The sequence below is a fragment of the Bactrocera oleae genome, chromosome 3, assembly GCF_042242935.1.
Source record: "Bactrocera oleae isolate idBacOlea1 chromosome 3, idBacOlea1, whole genome shotgun sequence".
Classification (NCBI taxonomy): domain Eukaryota; kingdom Metazoa; phylum Arthropoda; class Insecta; order Diptera; family Tephritidae; genus Bactrocera; species Bactrocera oleae.
Genome location: NC_091537.1, coordinates 69,065,499 through 69,089,340, shown reverse-complemented (window position 1 = coordinate 69,089,340; position 23,842 = coordinate 69,065,499). Strand labels below are relative to the sequence as shown.

Genomic DNA, 23,842 nt, shown 5'->3' with positions numbered 1-23,842 from the left:
TTTTTGATTAATGGCGTTTTGTGGGCGTGGCAGTGGTCCGATTACGCCCATCTGCAATACCAACCGTCTCACGGTACCATGAAACATGTCTACCAAGTTTCATAAAGATATCTCAATTTTTACTCAAGTTACAGCTTGCACAGACGGACGGACGGACAGACAGTCACCCGAATTTCAACTCGTCTCTTCATCCTGATCATTTATACATATATACATAACCCTATATCTAACTCAATTAGTTTTAGGTGATACAAACAACCGTTAGGTGAACAAAACTATTATACTCTGTAGCAACAGGTTGGGAGAGTATAATAAATAGGTAAAAATGTAAAAAGTAAATATGTAAGTAAAAATATAGTGTATGCATTTAGATATTCCAAAGATAGCAGGAAATCTTCATGGTTTAGGGAGAGGGAAATTGTTTAATCCAAATTTAATCCGTGCGGGCCACGGGCAGTAATAAATAAATCAAAACTACTGGATCGATTTTAATAATTTTTTCAGTGAGTAACATAGGCTATATAGCTTATACCCATAAACAACTTTCACAGTTTTTCTGTAGTGTATTTAGTATCAGTATTGCACCCGTGCAAAGACGGGGCGGGTCGCTAGTTTGGTAATATATCTAATCGCTTCGTACGCAAAATGTAAACATATGCTAATAAATTTGTAAGCAAAAACATATAAACATTCTTATGAAGGGTCAGCGACCACAAAAAACGAATGCAAAAATTATATGTATAATAAATGCAGTTACAGACATTTTTTTCGTATGATTCAATACATGAGAAATGTACATTTATAACGAAAATAATTTTAATTCTTGTGTTATACAAACAGAAATGTATACATATGTTCATAATTATTAGTGAGGTTTTATCAGTCATATGACTGTCACAGCTGAAAAAATTTTTTCAGCGCACAGAACAAAGTTTCTATCATTTTCTTAAGAGCCTTGTGCGAAAACTGATGTACACAAATACTTATATGTTTGTGAGTTTGCATCTTTCTTTAACAAATGGGTATTCGGAATAGATTCACTATATATATCCATGCTGCTCACTATCATGCCTTTTTTTGAGTCATTGCTGACCATAAATCCATCAAAGCTGTCCTTTATCAGTTATGACTGTCTACCACAAGTGAAAAATATAATTTTTATTTCTTGAATAAATTTTAAACTTTTAATCAAAATTAGTAATAATAATATACATAAATAAAAAAAGGAATGCAACAAAAAATATCTCTCTATTATATATAAAAGTTTTCTGCTGCTGTCGAGAATCAACTAACATAAGAGCGAGCTAGCTCGCGCTCGGCGAGGAGCGGACGTAGGCGAGCGAGCGAAGCGAGCGTCCCGGAGCGCAGCGGAGGGCGCCTAGTAATTATATAATAAAATATGAAAAGAAATTTTCACTTGATTCCATCTCCTCCTCTCAATAGCTCTGCGTACGTCTTTTCCCAATCAGTGAATATTTCTGAATTTAAAAATGCAAATGGAAATCGTTTGTGGCAAGAAGAACAGTAAAAATTGTTTTGCGCAGTTGTTGAGAAACTTATATGGAATTTTATATGTCCCCTTTTGACAGGGTTGCTTTTGCGCAAAGAGATAAGAGATAAAAAATGATAATTAGTGTTGATACAAGTTTTTTTGTTTTTACAATCATCAACATAGACAGTCATTATAACCTGAACAGGGTATATTAAGTTTGCCACGAAGGTTGTGACACCTAGAAGAAAACGTCGGAGAATCTATAAAATGTATACATGATGAGCAGAGTTGATTGAGCCATGCCCGACTGTCTGTCCGTCCGCCCGTCCGTCTTATACTTATACTAGTCCCTCAGTTTTTAAGCTATCGATCTGAAATTTTGCACTCGTCCTTTTCTCCCCAAGATGCTGCTCATTTGTCGGAACGGCCAATATCGGACCACTATCGCATATAGCTGCCATACAAACTGAGTGATCGGAATCAAGTGCTTGTATGGGAAACTTTTTCATTTGACGTCATATCTTCATAAAATTTAGCATGAATTATTTTCTAAGACAATAATGCAATCTCCGAAGGTTCAGATCAGATCACTATATCATATAGTTACCTTACAAATATATCGATCCGAATCAAGTTCTGTGAAGAGTATTATTGCTTCGGTGCAACCGAATTTAATGCTACTAAAGGATTTAACTATTTCATTCTTACACATGTAAGCAATATAATTCGAAGATGTGTCTGTTTAAGAATAACAGTGTGGGTCAGTTGACAAGTAAACTGTCGTCAGTACTGACATCAACAATGTGAGTGCATTGGTGAACTCATCAGAAGTTTCTTGTAGGAATAAGATTCTTTAATTTTTTATTTAGTTATTTAGGGTATTGTAATATATATGTATTTTTATATGCACTATCAGCTGCATATGCATACTTATGTACATTTTAATATACATACATGTTTATGTTTATGTTTTATGCTGCGTTCAGAGCGTGACCATTTGGCATACTGACTCACATTGCTGGCCAAATGTAAAGCCGGGTTGCGAGAACTTTTATTTTGTTATTATTCACTTTATTGTTTACCAGCGCAGCAAAAACAACGCATTAGATTAGTTTGCTTTCATATGTAGATCTATATATACATATAATTCGTGGTCATATAGAAACGACGCACAAACACATAAAAGCAGCTAACACAATAATTCACATAAATTTATTTTTATTTAGATTTTAATGCTTAGATTTTTCTTTGCTTTGCTGTGATTTTGTTTTCTGTGTTAAACATTTGTTTAGTCCCTAACTGTAAAACAGCTGTTTGCTAGCAATTTTTGAATATTTTCCGTTTATTTTGTTAGTTTTTTGTGATTACTTTGAGCTATTTCTAGCGGAACTATTTGTAGTATAGGTATTTATTTATGTGTGTACTACTCATATGTACGAGTATATTCTCTATTTTTGTTGTAAATAAATTTGACAATGAAAAATTTGCTTCCGTTGATATATTTGTGGAATTAGCATTTCTGCCGTTTTATGTAAGTAGTTTTTTATTTTACTAATTTGAATTAAATTTTTGTTTCGCGGAAAATCAATAAAAATCATAAAATTCATCTTAATTTTGAACAATGTGATTTTTCATAATTTTTTAAATCATTTTCAGTTAATATTAGTATTTTGTATTAATACAAATAAAGCTTGCCTATGAATTCATTTTAGCATATATTTCAACCTTTTCTATTAAATATTAAAATCTTATAAAGCCTAATAGCAACACTAATCTGGTTTATCATAAATAATGTGATTATTGAAATCATATTTAAGCCTTACCATATTTTTAAATGCGAGCGAATTGGAATAGAATGTCAAAAGTTAAATAAGACGAGAAGGTTAAAAGCAAAAAATATATAAACAAGAAAAAAGTCACAAGGACTAGATTTTGATCGTTTAGTTTGTATGACAGCTACATATACTCGTACACACATAAGTATATGTGCTGTAGTAGTTCAATATCGGCGGTTTCAACAAATGATAAGTTTCTTGGGGAGGATAGGATTTATGCAAAATTTCAGACTGATATCTCAAAAACTGGGCAGACTAGTTCACGTATACCATATACTGATCATTTATATCTATATTTTATAGGGTCTCCGATATCTCCTTATGGGTTTACAAACTTTGTGGCAAACTCACTACTTTCCGAGCATTTGATCAGAATTTTGAGAATCTCACCTTATTAGGTCCATCAGTAAAATTTTACACCACTGCTTCCAACTTAGCCAGCCTTAACACTAATACCATTCCGAATATTTGTTTCCCATTGGCTAGTAATACACTACAGAAGTTGATTTTTTGAGATAAATCTCGGCAGTATTAAACTTTGTTCTACGGAACAGAAATGTCAAACCCAGGTGTCACATTTTAACAGCTGCTTTGATAATTGGTTTAACAGCTGCCTCGTTCGGAAAGTCTAACCTTTGAAAGAATATCCTTTGTAAAAGTAATATTCAGTGAAATATATATTATTATATTTTTCATAACTTATAGCATTATTTAAATTATATAACATGCTACGGGTCTTAGAAATTTCACTTTCCTTCTTTTGTTCTTAAAATGCAATTCGTCAAATGAAAGCGAACAAACTTTTATTATGCTTACTAAAACAGAAGTCTAAATTTCTCAACTATAAAATAAAAGTTTTTGATACACTATTGGAAAAATTAAACTAAAATTAATTTTGTTTTGCATAAAAATGTTTATAAAGTATTTTTGTATAAAAATATGGTACAAACTATATGTTTTACCTTTCTTACTTAATTTTACATATTTCTTATATATGTATGTATGAATAATGTACCTAGCGTGCTTCGAAAATTAAATATTATTTGAGCCTGTCAAATGTTTCCATTTGATTTTCAATCTAAATTTTCGGAATTGCATTTAAATATTTATTTTGTTATGTACATTAGGGTGGTTAAAAAAAAAAAATATTAATCGTTTTTTAAATCCTACTCCTCTCAATTCCTTATATTTGTTGTAAAAAATGAACATGAGGTCAAAGTTCTCGCTATTTGATATAAGTTTCTCTTTTAATTAAGATGAAAAATTCCTTTTTTATTAAATTGAATTTACATATGTATAATTAGCGCAATTTTTTACCAAAAACCAATTCCAGTTCTTCAATTTTAGTCTTCAAGCTTTACTAAGCTCTAAGACAAAGTATGATTAACTCTGCAAGAAGGATAATTACAGACATTTTTTTTTGCAAACTATTTCTCCAAATTTCAAAATGTTGTAATTTTTCAATGTATATGATGCATTGGTATTTTTATTATTACTTGCCAAAACTCTATGTGATGCATTTGTCATTCACGCCAAGTCCTATAAATTTCCATAATTATTATCAACATGAGAAAAGAAACCGCTTAAGAGTCTCTATATTTCATAATAATAAATACTTGAATACAGTCCGTAAGTATAAACGTGAATCATTGCAATTAAACCGACAAAAAAATCTGCAGGGAGCCAAATTTTCTTATGACTAATTTCATGCATAAATGCATTATACTTTTTGATAGGAATTTTAATTTTTAAACATTTTCTTGAAAAAACATTCTTGAAAAAAAAACAATATTTTAAAATTAGTTTTTTTTTTTTTGAAGATTTTAACCATTATAGCATCTGTCATATATGCTTGACCGAATAATGGTATTCGCCATTGAAATAAAATGAGAACTTTTTATGAATCACTACCTATAAAGCTTTCAGCGACTTCAAACTTGTTTTCGAAATAATTTTAATGAAAAATATTAAAAACAAAAAAAAATTGAATAAAAAATATTTTTCTGACTATATTATAAATTAATTTTAAAATTACTTATTAAGGAATTCATATTAGTATTGGATTTTCTTTGTTTCAGAAATGAAAATATTTATTTTATAAATAAAATGTAAATTTTGTTGTATAACATACTACTTTTCTCCAAATCAACACTTTTGTAATATTTTTCGCATACATTGTAGTTTTCAGAAAAAAATATCTAAAGAAAATATTATCGAAATATTTTAATTAAAATATTCTTTAATTTATAAAAAAGAATAAATAAACATAAAAATAATGATTATCTCTTCAATTATTATGTTTAAAATTATTTGCCTACAGATTCTACACATTCAAAATACTTCCCGAATATAAGTAGTTTTATAAAAAAATCTAAGGAAAGAAATTCAAATAATTTCACTTAAATAATATTCAATTTATAAAAAAAAATATGTATATAATGATATATATATAATGAATTTCTCTTTAATTATCTAGTCCTCGCTTACCTTCGGATCCAGAATGCTCCGCTCCAAGCTGCCCTCTCTATTCAGAGTAGTTGCATTGCTGCCGCTACTACTGCCGTTTGAGTACATTTGCTGATGTTGTTGTTGCTGCTGTTGCAACGTCGTCGCTTCAAGGCGTAAGCGTGCACGTTCCACGCGCGCCAAGGTGGGGCTATCCAAAATCGAGGGCGCACGTGATGGTGGCCTCGAGCCGCCCGGGCCGCCTCCAACAGCTGCCACAGCTAAAGAAGACGCTGAGTTGCCTGCATTGGACAGTTGTGCCCAAGCGGCTGTTGGTTCCAATAATGTATGATTGGAAGATGTCGAGGAGCAACCTGGTGTGGGTGTGGATGTGGACGTTGAATTGGTTGTAGTCATGCTGTGACTGCTGTTGCTATGCTGATTGTAGCTGTTGCTGTTCGCAGTGTTGTTGTTGGAGCTGACGAGCATTTTTGGTTGAATAATTTCACTGGAATTTCTCAAAGCGTATTCAAGTGTGGTTTGGTTTTAATCGCGTTATTATGGTAATTTTGTAGAATTACTGGATATTTTACTACACTGCAGTTTGTTTGGATAATATTTCTTTTTAATATCTGGGTCTACAAATATTTTTAATATATTAATTGATAATTTTTATCCTTAATGCAATACTATTTATGTTTATGGTTTTGCTAATTGATTTTTCGTTGATTTTCTAAGTTATAATTTTATTTAAGTATATTTATTTTTGAATTATATTTACTAATTGAATTTTCTTCGTTGATTAAATTAATTCATTTATTTTCATTAATACTTATAATACTCTTTAATATCAATACGTTTTCCCACTTCTCACTCTTTTCTAATATTTAATTCATTATTTTTTATTTTTTTAAGGTGAAAAACAATTTCGATACCATTGAAATCACTTTCACTGTTTTCCTGCAAAGAAAGAAAAACAAACAAAAGGAATTTAATACTTATATATTTGGAAATAATATTAAAAAATTACCCCCAAATGTATATGGTATATTTTCACATTTTAATCTTTTTTATGAAAGCGACTGAAATATTTAACATTTTAAATAGAGTTACGAACTTTTAAAAATGTGTGAAAAAACTTTAGTTTTCATTCAAATACATAATAGTCAGTTTAAATACTTATTCTTTATAAATTCGAAAACTCGAAAAAAGAATTTATTATATAATAGCTACACTACCGTTAGAGTAAAGTAATGTTTATATATCGGCTTTTCCAATAGGAATGATACGATTTCTAAGCCTCGTTTCGGTCACTTTTAATGTGTCATGATTTGAACTATTTTTTCATTGTATTTAGTCATTTTTACAATTTCATCACGGAAAGATATATGGAAGAACATTGTTTACAAATAATTCAATTTTATTATCAAAATAATCGTTCTCCAATTGCAACTTTTCATGCGCTATTTCCATTTTATGGTCGTACTTGTGCTCGCCATTCGTCGAATTGTTGAAGAATCTGGTGCGAAAAAAATCCACAAATTATTCATGATCAACCATAACATTTACCTAAATTGACAGTTTGGTGTGATTTTTGGTCTGGTGAAGTCATCGGTCCGTACTTCTTTTGAAATGAAGCCGGTGACACCGTTACTGTAAATGAAAAACGGTATACATATATCGATGATAACCTGGTTCCAACAAAACGGGGTTATGTGCCACACAGCACCAACCGAATTATTCCGAAAAAAGTTTGGAGATTCGATAATTTCAAGAAATTGTGACATTGAATGACCTCCAAAAAGTTTGTGATTTAATACCATTAGACTACTTCTTGTGGGTTTATTTGAAGTCATTGGTCTTTAGTAATAAACAAGAATATCTTGAAGCTTTTGGAGTCAATATTGAATTTGCTATTCAGGACATACGACTTGATTTAGTGGAAACAGTACTCTAAAATTGGGTTCATCGAATTCGGTCCTACAAAAGAAGTCATGGAGACCATTTGAATGATGTTATATTTAGATCTTAATTGCATCGATTGTACATCAAAAATAAAAACAACATTTGAATTTCCCTAATAATAAGTGTGTGTGTTTTTTTTCAACATATCACTTTTATTGGAATACCTTCTACATAATTTTACTCTGATATTTGAAAACCAAGTGACACAATATTTTAAATTACTTTGCATTAAACAAACAACCATTTTTCAATTCGAGGTTTGCCTATTTGAAAGTGTTTCGAATATATGAAATACACCATTTTACAATTTTACAACTCAACAATTTTATGAACTCTACTATATAAAAAGAGAAAACTCTTTCATATGAAAGATTTCATATCAGATTCCGTTTTGCGAGAAAATTGCTAAAGTCTACAACGGGATACCAAAAAGTATTATCTGCCTGAACTTCCTTAAACTTAGCTGCCAATTTTAAGGTTGTCCTAAGTACGGCCAGGCACACTTTTCTGATCCAAGCTATAGAAAATAGAGGACCTTTAGAAATCACTCTAATTTAGTCAATAAGCATTGCGAAAATTTACTAATTGACTCAAGTAAAGATTTTAGGCACTTAAGAAAACCCTGTTTTTAGTCGAAATGTTACGAAAACTTTATAATTTAAATTTAAAATAGCTTATTGACTCAATTAAGAACTTACAGATGATCTAAACAACCCTCTAATTTAGTCAATTGCATTTCGATAATTTTCTTACTGAAATTGCTAATTAGCTCAATTAAAAACTTACAGCTGCTTTAGAAAACTCTTTGATTTGGTAAATTAGCATTTCGCAAGTTTGCTAATTGAATTCTGAAACTGCATATAGACTCAATTAATGACTTAAAAGCGTTCTAGAAATATCTTTAATTTAGTCAATACGTATTATGAAAACTTCCTACTTAAAAATTGTTATTGTTGATTGACTTAATTAAAGACTTATAGGTGCTCCATAAATCGCTTTAACATAGTCAATTAACATTTAAAAATTTTGCTTACCGAAATTTTAATTGCTAATTGGCTCAATTAAGGATATGCTTTGGAAACACCTCACTTTAGTCAACTAGCACTTTAAAAATTTGCTAATTGAAATTTGAAGTTGCTAATTGACGCAATTAAGAATTTATAAGTTCCTTGAGAAACAATTTAATTAATTCAAGTAATATTTCAAGAATTTTGCTAATTGGAATTCTAAATTGCTAACTGACTTATGTAAGGAATGCAGTGTATCACACCTATAAAAGTGTTTTGAAAGAGATTTAAATCAAGACAAAAAGATGTTTATACCCTTAACCATATACTGTAAGAAATGCACCTGTGAAGGGTATTATAATTTCGTTATATTTAAAGATTTTAAATTCATTGCTAATAATATTTTTCTATACGCTGGTTTCTTGAAAATTAATGTTTTTTAAAAGAATTTTAAGAAATGAAAAAATAAGTATACCTTACACCTACCCATATATAAATATGAATAAAATTTAATCCGATATTGCACCGATAAAATTCAAATAATATTTTCTTTGAAATAACTGTACCAAATCAAAAATCGTATTCCATATATGGCATGTCATAAATCTTTGTAGAAAGTTAACAAAATACCGTCATGACATTTTTCAAATGAATCTTAACATTATATATGCCTAATAAACCATGACTAAAATGTACCTAAAAACCCAATGTGTTATGACTCAAACAATAGCACTCCTTTGGCTATATTAACAGCAACTAACCAATATTAGGGCTCCACAAATGGCTGAAGTCAAAGAAGTATTATGAAAATTACGCGAAGCTTTCGACTAATGCTTGAAAACGTGCCAAAAATTAATTTTCATATTCATAATGTCATACCTACAACTGCCTAAGTTATAGCACAAGAATTTTTTCTTTATGCCTGACACTCTTATAAGGCCGCAGTTACTACCTAAACTTAAGGAATTCTTTAATGTGAGCACATTTTTGAAGCATGGGAGTATGTATGTGTGTTTGTATGGCTATAGTTATTGTTACCTTAACTTAAAATCAACAAAACTCATCATATTAACTCTTTTTCTTCTTCATTCTTCAGTCAAACAAAAATCGCTTTACAGACAATTGCAGCGATCATTAGAGCCCCATTGATTAGCAGAACCGGTTTTACAACACCAAACGGACTCTCAAGACTCCAGAAACAAGTATGCTACAATGTGCTCACAAAACCAGCGAACTGATATGGTAAGTACTTGTATGTATGTATGTATATATGTATAACTGTAAGTGCTTGGCTTGATATGGGCATGGTGCTATGCCACCAGCAGACAGGCCTAAAAAACAAGTCTTCTTCGCTTGCAATCGGGTTTGCTGTTTTTTACCATTACTTTATGGCATATCATTTTCGAGATTCTTTTTCATATTGAGCTGTCTTCAAAATTTGTTGCCAGCATATACATATGTATGTTGTATGTACATACATACAGATAAAAGTATATATGTAGGTGTATATGCATTGCTTTAATGCTCCTTAATCTGTTTTTTTAACTTTTTTCTAGACAATTTTGTTGTTGTTGTATATTTGATTGTTTTTAGTAATTTTCAGTTTTATTGTTGTGTTGTGACTTTTAGTTTTGGTTGCTGTTGTCTTAATTTTGTTGCTGTTATTTTTATTGCTGTTGTTTTGTTGTAATTTAAAATTTTTGTTGTTGTTCTTGTGGGTTTCTCTTGTTTTGTTGTTGTTTTTTATATTTCTGCATAACATTTTTCTTATCTGCTTTTTCAACTATCTTCGCAGTGCAAGCCCATGCTTCTCCTTCAGAGATTTGGGCATACAAGCAATCACTCCAACGCGCACCCATACACACAAATACATAAATATGTGGATGCAGGCGTTCATGCTTCAGTTCGCTGCACATTGAGCAACATTCTCGTAGGTTTACGCGCTGTCCAATAATTCGACGCTCAATGTGTTTATGCGCGCTACACACACACACACGCATACATGCATACATATGCATGTTAATGTAGAATGGTATAAATGAGTGTTTCTATGTATGTTGAACGTTAAATGACGGCAAGCACGTTAATATTATATTTAAATGTTCGTATGCTTGTAGTTTTGTGGGTGGTTGTGTTGTTGCATAACGCATACTTCTGCCTGCTGATTCGCACATTTGCTTTTCCTTTTCTTGCTCACCTTCTAAATGTACGTATGTGAGTATATGTGTGTGTTTTACTGAAATTCTTTACCACTTTTCGCCATTAATTGTCTTTAACTGTATGTATATATGCACATACTAAATTGTACAAGTATATTTATAAATATATTTATTTATCTATGTTTATAACTTCGCATATGCATTCTATGCCACACTCATCATTTGTTTTGCGTGTCGGAGGAAACCCATATGGAATTTCAATATTTTTGCTTACAATTCCACACATGTCATTCAGCGTGCTTCCTTCATGCAACACAATCGCCGCTCTTTAAAAGGGAAACAAACAAATAATAAATAATACAAAAAGCCACTGATTCATTGAACAGCTCATGCAGAAGGTGGACAATGGAATTTTTTGAAAAGGAGTTAAGCTTAAGAGGTTGCCTCCAGTTGAGAATTTCTTAAAATCGTTTTTTTTTACACATATATACATATGTTTTATCTGGCATATAGTTTCGGAGATACTTTGATATATTTGTCAGGTAATGATTGAAGAAAAAATATTTTTGAAACTAATCTCTATTTTTTAAGCTACTCAGAAATGTACATTTTTTCACAAAAACGCCTTTTTTGAGAATCCGACATTTTTACGCATTTTTAATTATTTCTTTACACATTGCCTATATTCATCAGTAGTAACAAATACATTTTTTTATATTTTGGATTTGAGCTAATTTTAAGCAGAAAATTTTTCCTGACAGCTTCTTTCGTAAGTTCTCCTGGAAATCGGTTACGTGATCGATGGTATCCAAAATTTTTCAAAATGAAGCACCGATTATAAAAGAATATTAAATTTTTTAAATGCAGTTTTTTTAAGTAATTTATTGAATAAAAAGCCGCAGACTTGCAAGTGGATATATTCCCTTAAACTGCCCTGTAACATTAGCTAAGTTAATACATAAAATCAACTGTTTTATATATATAATTTCACAAAAGTGTTTAAATTTTTAATTTGAACGTTTATTTAAGCTTCTTAAATTGAGTTTGAGTTTAAAATTAAAATCTTTAGTTTAATAGTTTAAGATATTCTTTAACTTCGTTTAAATTTTTTAATAAAGAATTTAAGTTTTAAGTAAAACACAAATCCAGAAATACCAAAAAAAAAATTGTAATAAGCTCAGACATATGTAAACGTATATAAAAAACAATGAACAGAAAGAAATACATTTGAAACAAATTTAATTTATTTAAATAAATATTTTATTACTAAATAAAAATTAATTTAGGTATAAAAAATTTTTAATAGAAATTATTTTTAAAATAAATTTATAAATTGAAATTAAAAAATAAAATTTCAATGTTTCTAAAAAAATCAAAAACATTAATAAATAACTGGAGAAAAAATTATTTTCTAGTCAATCATTATTTTGTAAACAATAATTGATTTTTCAAATGAATTAGTTTTGTCAACTTATTTTTGTATACAAAAATTTCTGAAAATGAAAGAATTAAAAAATTGCATTATATTATTAATAAGAATAAAACTTTCAATTGATGTTAAACAAATAACGATAACTAAGATTTTTTAGTTAAAAAAATTGAAGTCTCAGCTATAAAACATTTAATTAAATGCCAAACAAATTTTAATTACCTGCGCTTATAAATAACTACAAAACAAATAATTTCGTAACCAATTAATTTTTTTTTTTTGTAAAGAATGATTTTAAATATTTTTTATAGAAACTGTAGTTTGCGTTACTTTCAAATTGAAAAAATTTAAGAAAATATTAATAGTTTTGAATGTATGAAATTTTTTTATTTTTAATTTTTACTAGTGTAAATTGGAACATAACCAAAAATTTTAAAAGGATTTTTTTGAATTAAAAAATGTAAAGACTATTTTAAGTGTATATATGTTTGTACGTATTTCTGATTTATTACAAGAATCATATATAATAGCAAATATATGTATGTATTGTCAAAAATATAAAGTTTAGATTATAACTTTTTTCCAAAAATTTTCAATGGAACGATCTCATGCGACCTTTAATCAAGTTTTTGTATTATTATGAAAAAATGTTTTTGTTTTTACCCTTGAATGCACCCTAACGTTGATTTTCATTGCAGATTCAGATTCCTCGTATGCAAAAATCTCAAAAAACTCTATTAATGGTAATAAAACATTTCATCATGATCATTTAAAATATTTTAAATTTTCTGTGTCCAATACCTTTAAACCAAAAAAGACTGACGTTTTCCCACAAGAGGAAACATTTCATTGTTCTGCACAAAAAACTTGGTTTAATTGACCTTAGCTGTTGCACAGTGTTAACAGAAATCGGTTTTGAAAACAATGTCAGTTTTAAGAAGATATTATTCATTTTGGTAATGATCTAGTATTATCGAAGATTGATCTTACTAAATATTTCGGATTTAGACATTTCAGAGTTTTTATTTAAAGCCAAGGTACTTCAAAATATTCCAACAGAGTGTCAACTGGAGAGTCATAGCATTCAGTTTCAGAAAGTGCGAAAGCTTTAGATTTCAACTGAAAAATATTGAAATCAATGTTAAGAAATAATGTGGAGCATATGAACTCAGGAATTATAAATATAAATATATATATATTTGTAAGTCTATCTCCCATATAATGCTTATACAAAAAATATGAAGTATTATAAAGTCTACTAAAAATTATCTTCTTATAAATCCCTTTTTTACTTTACTATACCTTTTGAACAATATTCCAAAATTTATAAAATCCAATTAGACGCTCTAACTGCAATAGACATATATACTTGTATGTAAACCTGAAATTTTGCACACGCCGGTATCGATCCACTATGGCATATAGCTGCCATACAAACTGAACGGTGAAAATAATGTTGTCGTATTGTTATAGAAAACTTTTTTATTTGACAAAATCTCTTCACAGAATTTAGCATAAATATTGTCCAAGGCTACGCTACAATATACGAACAAATTGTTCAGATCAACCCACTAAAGCATATGGCTATAATACAAAATGAACGATAAGAATCAAGTTCCTATAAGAAATGTTATTTTATTTAAGAAGATACCAAGTCTAATACAACGGTATAATTTCCGAACCAATTATTCAGATCCAACTACTATAACATTTAGCTGCCTAAGACTGAACGATCGAAGCAAGGTCATAGTCTCTGAAGCAAATGTAAAGATCGAATTACTTTAACATGTAGGTGCCACACAAACTGACTGATCAAAATCAAATCCTTGTATGTAAAACTTTCTTTTCTGACGAGATATCTTCACGAAATTCGGCAAGGATTATTGCTCAATGCGACGCTACAATCACCGAACAAATTATTTAGATCGGACCACTACGGCATATAGTTGCCATACAAACTGACCGATCCAAATAAAGTTCTTGCATGAAAAATTTTTTTATTTGACAAGATATTTTCAGGAAAGTTGGTACGGCTTATTATCCCAAGCAATACCCTCATGTCTGTACAAATTTTTCAGATCGGACCACTATAGCAAATGGTTGCAACACAAACTGATCGAGCATAATCAAGATAAAGATCTTTTTACACCTTTTTATGCTAAAAAATAGCACCTGTTAAGAGTATTTATTATAGATTCGATGCAGCCGAAGTAAACGTTTTTTTTTCTGTTTAATTAACAAATACTTTTTTCTTCTCTTTTGTAAGTTAGATTAATAAATTTGAACTCTTGTTTTTATTCGTTCATATTTTATGAAGATATAATTTTTAAATTAATTAATGTAGTGTACAATATATGGATATAAATGTTAATAATGTAATATCTTTCATTTAAAATATTTCACAAATAATTTCTTGTTCTTCCACTAAGCGCTTGATTATTGCTTAATTATTTCAGCAAGCACTGAATTACAAATCCAACTCTGCATTCACGCACCACTTGCAACTCGCGCTTGTTCATATGCATTGCGTTTGCAAGTGAATTTACATTGCAATCAACACTGTGCCACACAAATATTCAATCACTTCCATCAACTTTTTAATCAAATCGTTCCCATTAACAAATAGGCACACATTCAAACACACATATATGTATGTATAACGCTAGCAGGCCAAAGAGAGCAGTAATTACTTAAATAGGTAAGTTGTACCGTTATTTAGTAAATTTTTTTCTGTTTAATTCTAATTTTTCAATTACCATTTAAATAAAATAACAAAATCACGTTTCACTTTTGCCGTTTCGCACTCGCGTTATTGTCGTTTTTCCTAACCGTATTCATAAACAAATCCAAACCAAAATTCTCAGTTAGTTTGCGCCGAGCAACTTTCGAATAAAAAATTATAAAAATACCGCAAGCAAACAACTATCCACGAGTGCTGTTCGTTGTTGACTAACTTTAGTAGCGCTGAAGCTCCTACATGCGAAGCAGACCGCCAGACAGGCTAGCGAGTGATCCATGAGTCGCAACACAACGCACAACCGGAGTTTGTTTGTCGATATGTATGGGTGTGTGTGTATATACTCCATAGCCACAAAATACTATCTACGAGATACTTAAGCCAGTATTTTGGCGATTGCATCGGAATTTCTACAAATCTACGCACATAAGTCCACGAACATGTTGGTGTCGAGCAGCGAACTTGTATTAACACGTGTTTGCACAACATGTTCGGTTGCCATTAAATATTTCCCAGTATTTGCCGGTATTTATTAGTGCGCTGAGGTCATACGCCAATGCATGCTAACCGGCAACCGACACACAAACACACCCGTTTAAATATGCTTGTCTCAAAATTCACATTTTTTATTGTTGCTTTTCATTTCATTTGTTTTGGTATTCCTTCTTGCGCGCTTGGCAAACCTTGTTTGAAATCAGGTTATTTAACTTTTATTCTCGAATTTCAAGGCGGCATTGGAAATAACAGTGCAAAGCTAAGCTGAGCAGCATAAGCAGCATGACTAGTTGCAGAGCTGCTCTTATGTAAGAGTTGCTATGGAAATGCAGACATAAATATGTATGTGTGCATAGTTATCTATAATACATACATACATATGCGGCAATCGAAATCACTCTCAATTTGTACACCCACTTCTTTTTTATTCAAAATCATTTGAATGCTGGTTTCATACTAATATATAATAAAGTCACATTCCTATACATAAATCATCTTCTGGTTTTTTAACCATTTCCTAATATGGAAGCAAATTATATATATACATACATACAAAAAACACCTTTTTAGTGATTTTTGTTGTTTATTTTTTTTTGAATCGACATGTTATTTAAGAAATAAATAAATAAAGGGAACTTTTACAGAAAAATTTTGCACACTTAAGTTCACGTAGCTGATCTCTTGGAGAACCTTCGAAAAAAAGGTGTCTGGCGGTGAGAAAAATTTTTCTTCTTAAAATTAATTAACAATTAAAATTAAAAAATTATATTATCATTATAGATGAATACAGATTATAATCAAAGGACTAGTCAAAATTTAAATTATTGACAGTATCCCAAAAACGTCGTTTTATATTATTACATTTATATTGTAAATTGACCTGAAAAATTCGGAATTATTATTAAACATTTAGTTTCTTAGATCATTACCTGTTAAATATATCAAAAAAGGTCGTGTGAAAATTTCAAGTCGATTGGTTTTGGAGAAATTTTCCTCAACGACTCTGAAAGCAACGTTTCAAGAAAAACGCTTCCAAACTATTTATTGAATCGACTTCAATTTTCGGATAGTATTCTCAAATATACTAAGTACTTTTGATAAATATGCAAAAAAAGTGGATTTTTTGAAAATCACAAGTGGATATAACCCCGTAAAGGTATAAAAACGAAGGACAGCAACAAATGTTAGCGTAGGCAGAAGATAATTAATATACGATGTAACACATACGCACAAATACATATAAATACCGTTATTTTACTAGCAAACTGATTTTCGGATCAGATTTAGCCGATTTAGTCATTGTGCTTTCTTCACTACTTTAAAGTGGTATCTCCACAACGCTTGTAAAATATACTTACATATAGTTCTCGGAGTCATTTGTTGTTGTTTTTAAAGCCCTTAAGAGATTAAAGCGTGGTAAGATCCATCTAACTTAATTCATAATCGAGTGGGAAATCTCACTTTCATTATCGTCTAATGAAATTTATTATACAAGTAATATTATATACAAGTATAATGGTAGCTGGGGCAATTCAAGGATCGATATCGCACATTTTTGGCATTAACTATAACATATCCACTTTCACTTAATTTTGCTAAGATATGTAAGATAAATTGTGCGATATATACGGTATAAAGTCAACCGGAAATTTGAAATACGTATATAAGGCTTATCGATTTTCTTATATTAGGAATATGGAGGCTACGGAAGCAGTTACTGTATTACAACATATCATTACCAGAAATATAGGCTCACTGAACTTCATTAAGATACCTCACATATTATCCAATATAAATATTATATAAGGTATAAGGTCAAACCGATGTTTGAAAATCTGTATATTCGGTATATGAAGACTAGGGACTAGGGTCTAATCCCTTATATTAGCCATTTTAGGCAAAAGGGTACACTTTTATTAGAAACAGATTATTTCTTTATTTCATTAAGATTTTTTACATATTGACCGATAGAGGCGGCATAAGGTCAACCGGGAGTTCCTATTTCATTATTTTTCCAATAGATGGCGTTATTTATCTGTATCTCGCGTTGTATAAGTCCGATAGGGTCCGACTAGATGACTAGATAGATGGTATTTTGTACTAAAAAATTTTTTCTGACAATTTTGTTATTGGTTTATTCAGTTTTGTTTGAGCGCGCGTCAAAGTAGCAAAGAGAAAATAGATATATTTTACAGTTTATCTTCGATAATCGGCTGAAAATGTGAATGGGGTTTATGGTTCTGTTACTGTAACAGCCAATTATGCGCAATATTGAATATCGATTCCGTTCCGATAATTTCGATGTTAAAGATGTCTGTCCCCTTAAAAAGTTAAAGTCCGACTTCGACAATTTTTGTGCGTGAAATTTAATACCTTAAGGGCACCATTTGTGCGAAATTTCGAAATTCATGTCTTTGAAACGAAAAAATTTCTTTGAATGTTATGGTTACTTTTTACGATTTTGAAAAAATTCAAAATTTTTTAAGGTAGTTTGGTAGTTTTTAAAATTTTTGTTCAAAACAATTTTTTCTCCATACTTCTATGTGTCCTCTGAAAACGTACCAGTGTTCTTTATTTAATATACAGTAGTTTCTGAAATTAAATTAATAAACTCATAAAATCGAAAAAACCGTCAAATTTTCAATTTTGCATGGCTCTTAGGAAAAATTTTTTAACATTTTTTCCTTTGGCAGAACTTTGTTTTATGATAAGACAAAACTTTCCACCAAAATTTATTCGGTGCGGATCGCGTCCAACTATTTGACAAGGAATGACCCACTTCCAAAACAACCAACTATTAAAGCTTCACAACATCCGTAAGAAAATTCTCAACTACTTAATAGGTTTCGCGAAAGTTTAGTGTTTAGAATAAGCTCTATATATATTACCTTATCAAAAATTATCTGAAGCTGACTACTCCTTATGGAATTAATAGTAATCTCTATTATATTGCATTTTCAAGCAAATTTTATATGAAAATTATCGATAGCGAATTCTTTTGATTTAAATTCTCAGTATATGAAAAAGTTATCTCACTGGTAGCTGAGTCAACTTGCACAAAGTGTCTACAGTATGATTATGTATGATATTAAGACGAATAATGATAAAAAGTTTAATTGCTTAATTGATTTACTCTGGAAAACTATAACATTTTTAACTTTAATAGAAAAAGTTATGTGAAGCTCTAATTAAAGTTGTGTAGATTATTCTGTCTCTAGTTTAATTACTTATGCTAATTGTTGGTTCGATTCTACCTATATATAATTAACACCTCTAAGTATGTACTGAACTTATAGCCACTCTCATAAATGCGTTTTATAATATACTTTACAATAAAAGAGAAGATAACAGAATCGATTTGGTCCCACCGCGGTTTTTCTATACGTATATAAAACTCTTTATTTTCGTATTACTATAATGAGTGAGGATTACACCCAAACTTAGACCCATTCGGAATTCTTTTAAGGAATTGTATTCATTGTATATCTGGTATTTTTATACTCTCGCAACCTGTTGCTACAGAGTATAATAGTTTTGTTCACCTAACGGTTGTTTGTATCACCTAAAACTAATCGAGTTAGATATAGGGTTATATATATATAAATGATCAGGATGAAGAGACGAGTTGAACGAGCTTTCATGCTCTAAACAACTAATACCAAATTCTTAGATTGAGATTCTTGAGATCATGAAATTATTAATCAAACGTGGAGATATTAAGAATTACAGTATACAAATTGTGCTGTTTTACTCAATGACAATTTCGCTTTCGTTTCAAAAGTAATTCGCATAGACTACTCAGAAACAATGAACACCATATATCGGTGCAGTTCTCTCTGTTTACTGAAATGTATCCTTATTTTTTTTTTTAATAAAACTGATATAATAAATGTATATGTTATTTGGTTTCATGTTTTCTGATTTTTGTAGTGTAAAATGGAAATAAAGATAAAAATATAAACGAGAAAAAATCTTACAAAACTATTGATAGTTTCATGAAATGTGGGCACATAAATATCCAAAATCGATCTTATACTCGTATCTAGGGCACCAAAACAACTGTAGACCAATGTTGTAATCGATTTCGTATAGAGTTATGGAGTTTTAAATCTATATACCTAAAGTAGTGTCTTAGATTATTTACGGTTTCTTCACTGAAATGCTAACAACTGAACCCTTTATTCCAAAAGCAAAAAAAATCGTTAACTTCGGTTGCACAGAAGCACAAATGAAAAGCTTTCCATACAAGTACTTCATTAAGCTTGTACCTCAGCAATAAGCTATAGTAGGCCGATACATACTACTTCTAAAGTCTTTAGCCTCACTGCATTATCTTGCTAAAATCATGTATTGAATAACTAAATAAATCTCCTAAGCTCCACTCGTGGGCTAGAAACATTTCCCTACCGCACATGTGCTCATTGCTGACCAACGTTTGCCAGACTCTCTGAACCCGGGAAATTTTTAATTTTAAACTACCGTTACACTCATATGTAAGAATTCTGGAAGGATTCTGCTGAAATTCTAAGTGGACTAAAATATCAAAATACTTAAGACGGCTAGTAAGAAATCAAAGAAAAGGTTTACCCCCGAGATTATACTATACATATAATACATCAAATGATTTTTCCAACATTTATCTATATTCAACTATTTTTAATAACAAAAAGATATAAACCAATATTTAACGTAAAAAAAATTGTATTACTACCTTTCTTGTCATTACAATTATAATTTTATCTTAGCTGCTCATGCCTATATTAATCTCATAATTACTCCTGATACTCACGTAACTTCTCTTTCGCTTTTACTCACCATATTTGGAGACTGCTTCAAAACAAAATTATAACACCAACGCAATATGTACACCTAAACACACTTACAAAAGAATAACTGAACAATATAAAATTTAATTTGATTTTCAATTATTTTCTTGCTCACGCTCACACACAGCTGCAGCCAGTTTTCAGTTTCATCCTGCGACGAGTAGCTTCAGTAACATTTCTTTAACCACAGATATTTATAATGATTTTCACTTAAGGTACGATTAAGTGAATTTGCTTTCAGCATAAAACGGAGAAATTATTATGATAAGTACATAATAAAAAGGATATTCTTAAGTGATACAAGAACGCATTAGGGGAAGAATATGGTTGGAAAATTAGGCGATGAATACATACTCATATTAGCCAGGCAGAAGGAGGTATATCGTAAGAATAGTATACAAATTAAAAAAAAACTTTTATTTAAAGAGTTACCACCTGTTTAAAAAATTTAAGATACAATCAATTTGAGTTCAAAACCTTATACAAATATGTATTCCATGGCTTGAGCTTACAAATACCATATGTACCTATATGCTGGAGTATGGTTACCACACTTATTTAATATTTTTTACTATACTATATTACAAGTATATAATCTATCTTGCTTTTGACATTTATCTACTGACTTCTTATATAGTTTAGTTATTCTATCATGACATAAAATTTTCATTAGAAAGCAACAAAAAGATCCAGAAAAAAAATACAGTACAACTTTGTACTACTGTATCACTGAATAACTATGACGTTCAATTGTATGCATATCGGTTCTTTAATCGATTCTCCTCTCTCCAAAATTTAGTGAATCAAAGAAAGGTGTCAAATAATTTCAGCTATCTTCAAATAACAGCAGTATGACACGACAGTCGGGTCTACATAACCGGAACGATATTTATTTATCACATAAAACAAAAATCACAAATATGTACGATAGATGGCACTAAAGTAGAAATATCTTACAAATCCTAATAGGCTTTTATAGTTTCTATATATCGTTATTAGTTATAGCATTAGGGTAGTAGACTATCAAATTCAATGACACTAAATTGTCCTTTCGATGGCATGGGTTTCATTATACAGATAATGTTCAAATGACAACTAAATGTTGATTTTAATTGTGGTGAAATTCCATACCAACCAATTTGGCTCAAAAGTTCTAGTATATAATTCTTGAAAACTGAAATGATCTTTGCCTACATTGCTTTGATTGCGATGGACATTAATTTTAACTTCGTTAAAAAATTAAAGTATAAAAAAACTGCGTCAAAGGGTAAAAAAATCTTTACAAAATAATGGTGTGTAAATAGGACTGTATTCAACACCAAGCTAAATAGAATAAAATATTTCATATTCAGAAAAATTATATTAATATATGGGTTTTTTAAATTTTGTAAAATTTGACTGCAATAATGACAAAAAAATTACCAGACTGTTACAAATAGCTAAATAGTTTTATTCTTTATAAAGCGTACAGTATTTTACTCAGCGGTAATATATTTTTCGGTTGTTCCGTAGAAAACTTCGAATTCGTACGCCCAGGAGAACAATAAGTAAAATGAACCTCTTTATTTTTAGTGATTTGCTTTAGTGAATATTTTGTTTTGCGTAGCGAAGTTCAGCGGCTAACCTCTAATTTTTCGTAAAACTGAAGTCTCGGTGTCTAAGGGATATCTTCTAGGAAGTCTTAACAAAGCCACAGCTGTTCATTTTGTGTTGCAAACCAAAATAACTTTTTACTGAAACGATAAACGTGTCCATGTGTTCTTTTCTAAGGCTAAAACAATTCAGCAAAGGGTGCAGTGATGTTTTGTCTTACAAAAACACGTATAGGAACTTGTATACGCAAAGTTTTTAATGATTAAGTACTGGAACTTTAAAATAATATATTTATGGTTTTAGTTCCCTCTTTTCGAATAATTTTTGGTTCAGTAAAAATAAATCCATTGGCAAAAAACTGAGATAATCCAGTTTCACAACCTTTTTTGAGGCGAATTTTTCACCAGGAAATCATTCACCATAGACAAAAACAGATAATAATCATCTGGTGCCATGTTCGGACTTTAAGGTGGAGGCATAAGAACGTCGCAAACCAATTCCGGGAGCTTCTAGCGAGTCACTATCGATATGTGTGGTCTGGCGCTGTCCTGATGGAACACAATTCCACAGCTCATTGTAAATGATTTCCTGCTAATCCCTTTAAACACATGGCATAACTTTCCTTTCCATCAATCTAGGCTTGATCATCGTTTGCGCTGGCTCACCGTAATTCGACCACTTGGCGTTGCCGTAAGTGAGTTACTTTTCATCAGAACTAACCATCCGTTTCAGAAAAGAATCGATTTTGTTGCGATTCAGCAGCGACTAGCAGATGGAAATTGGGTCTATGAGGTTTTCTTGCGTAAACTCGTGTGGCATCCATACAGCTTTATATAAAATATTTCAAACGGTTTCTGACGATATTGGCCTTCCAGAGCGTAGCTTTGACGAAAAAATTACCGAAACGGAATCAACGTAGCCAAAATTGGGTGATTGACTATTACAGTATCAGCCCCGTCGGCTTTCATTTTCGCCTTTAACGAAGCAAAGTGTAAATTGTATCGTGTTCTCTCTTTACTGGTATCCATATTTGACGCGAGCTGAAACAATATTGAGTCAGGCAATCGCTAAACTATCTGAGAAGCTTTTTAGTGCGTGATTTTATCTTTTCAATACCATAAAGCTATCATTTATATAATGAGAGATACAAATTACTAAAGCCCTCTATTGGTAAAATTTCTTCAATTGATTTCTTTTTACTAGACCTTATATATTTATATTCGGTAAATGATCTATTCTGAAGCCTAAAAACAGCATAATATGGATACAAAAGAAATTATTATTACAAAATTTTTAATTTATGAAGTTGTAACCCATTTGAAAAATGTAAACATGTATAATTATTTGAAAATTTTCAAAAATTTATGATCACCAAGTTCATGAATTTCAATATGAAAATTTAAAATGTTGAAATATTTAATCAGCAATAATATTTTTCATACGGAATTGTAATTTAAATTTTAAAAATTTAAATAAAAATTTAATAAAAATTGTAAATAAACACCTATTCACAATTAATTAACTAGAATTGTACCACGAATAAAAGTGTTTATCTGCTACTCCAAACAAAACACGTAAACATATGTAGCACAGCAAAAGGCATTTATTACAATATAAATGGCACGCAAACATTAAACCAATAAAAAATAATAAAAAAAATTATCTGCAAAGTCATGCATACACAGTTTCTCTTAAACAATCAAAAAACGAAAATAGAAATTTTTCATGCACGCTGGCGTATACGTAACATGGAGTTGCCGCAATGACGTGATGGCTCGACAAACACTAAATTAATTACAGGAATGTGGGCAAAGGGTGTGTTAAAGCGAATTGCGGGATTATACGATTGCGCCTTGGTT

General features: G+C 30.4%; 1 protein-coding gene across 2 annotated transcripts in view; it reads right to left on the bottom strand.

Moving 5' to 3' along the window:
* Window positions 1-15,296, bottom strand: part of LOC106616310 (uncharacterized protein DDB_G0283357) — a 122,835-nt gene extending 107,539 nt beyond the window's left edge. Inside the window, exons 1-2 of one of the 2 annotated variants that reach the window (XM_070106800.1) lie at window positions 15,089-15,296; window positions 5,815-6,732 (exon numbers count right to left, since the gene is read on the bottom strand). In XM_070106800.1, the coding sequence (XP_069962901.1) occupies window positions 5,815-6,261 (447 nt within the window). In that variant the 5' untranslated portion in view covers window positions 6,262-6,732; window positions 15,089-15,296. The remainder of the gene's footprint in view (window positions 1-5,814; window positions 6,733-15,088) is intronic. The other variant, XM_070106802.1, reaches the window with a different exon arrangement.
* Window positions 15,297-23,842: the final 8,546 nt, after the last annotated feature.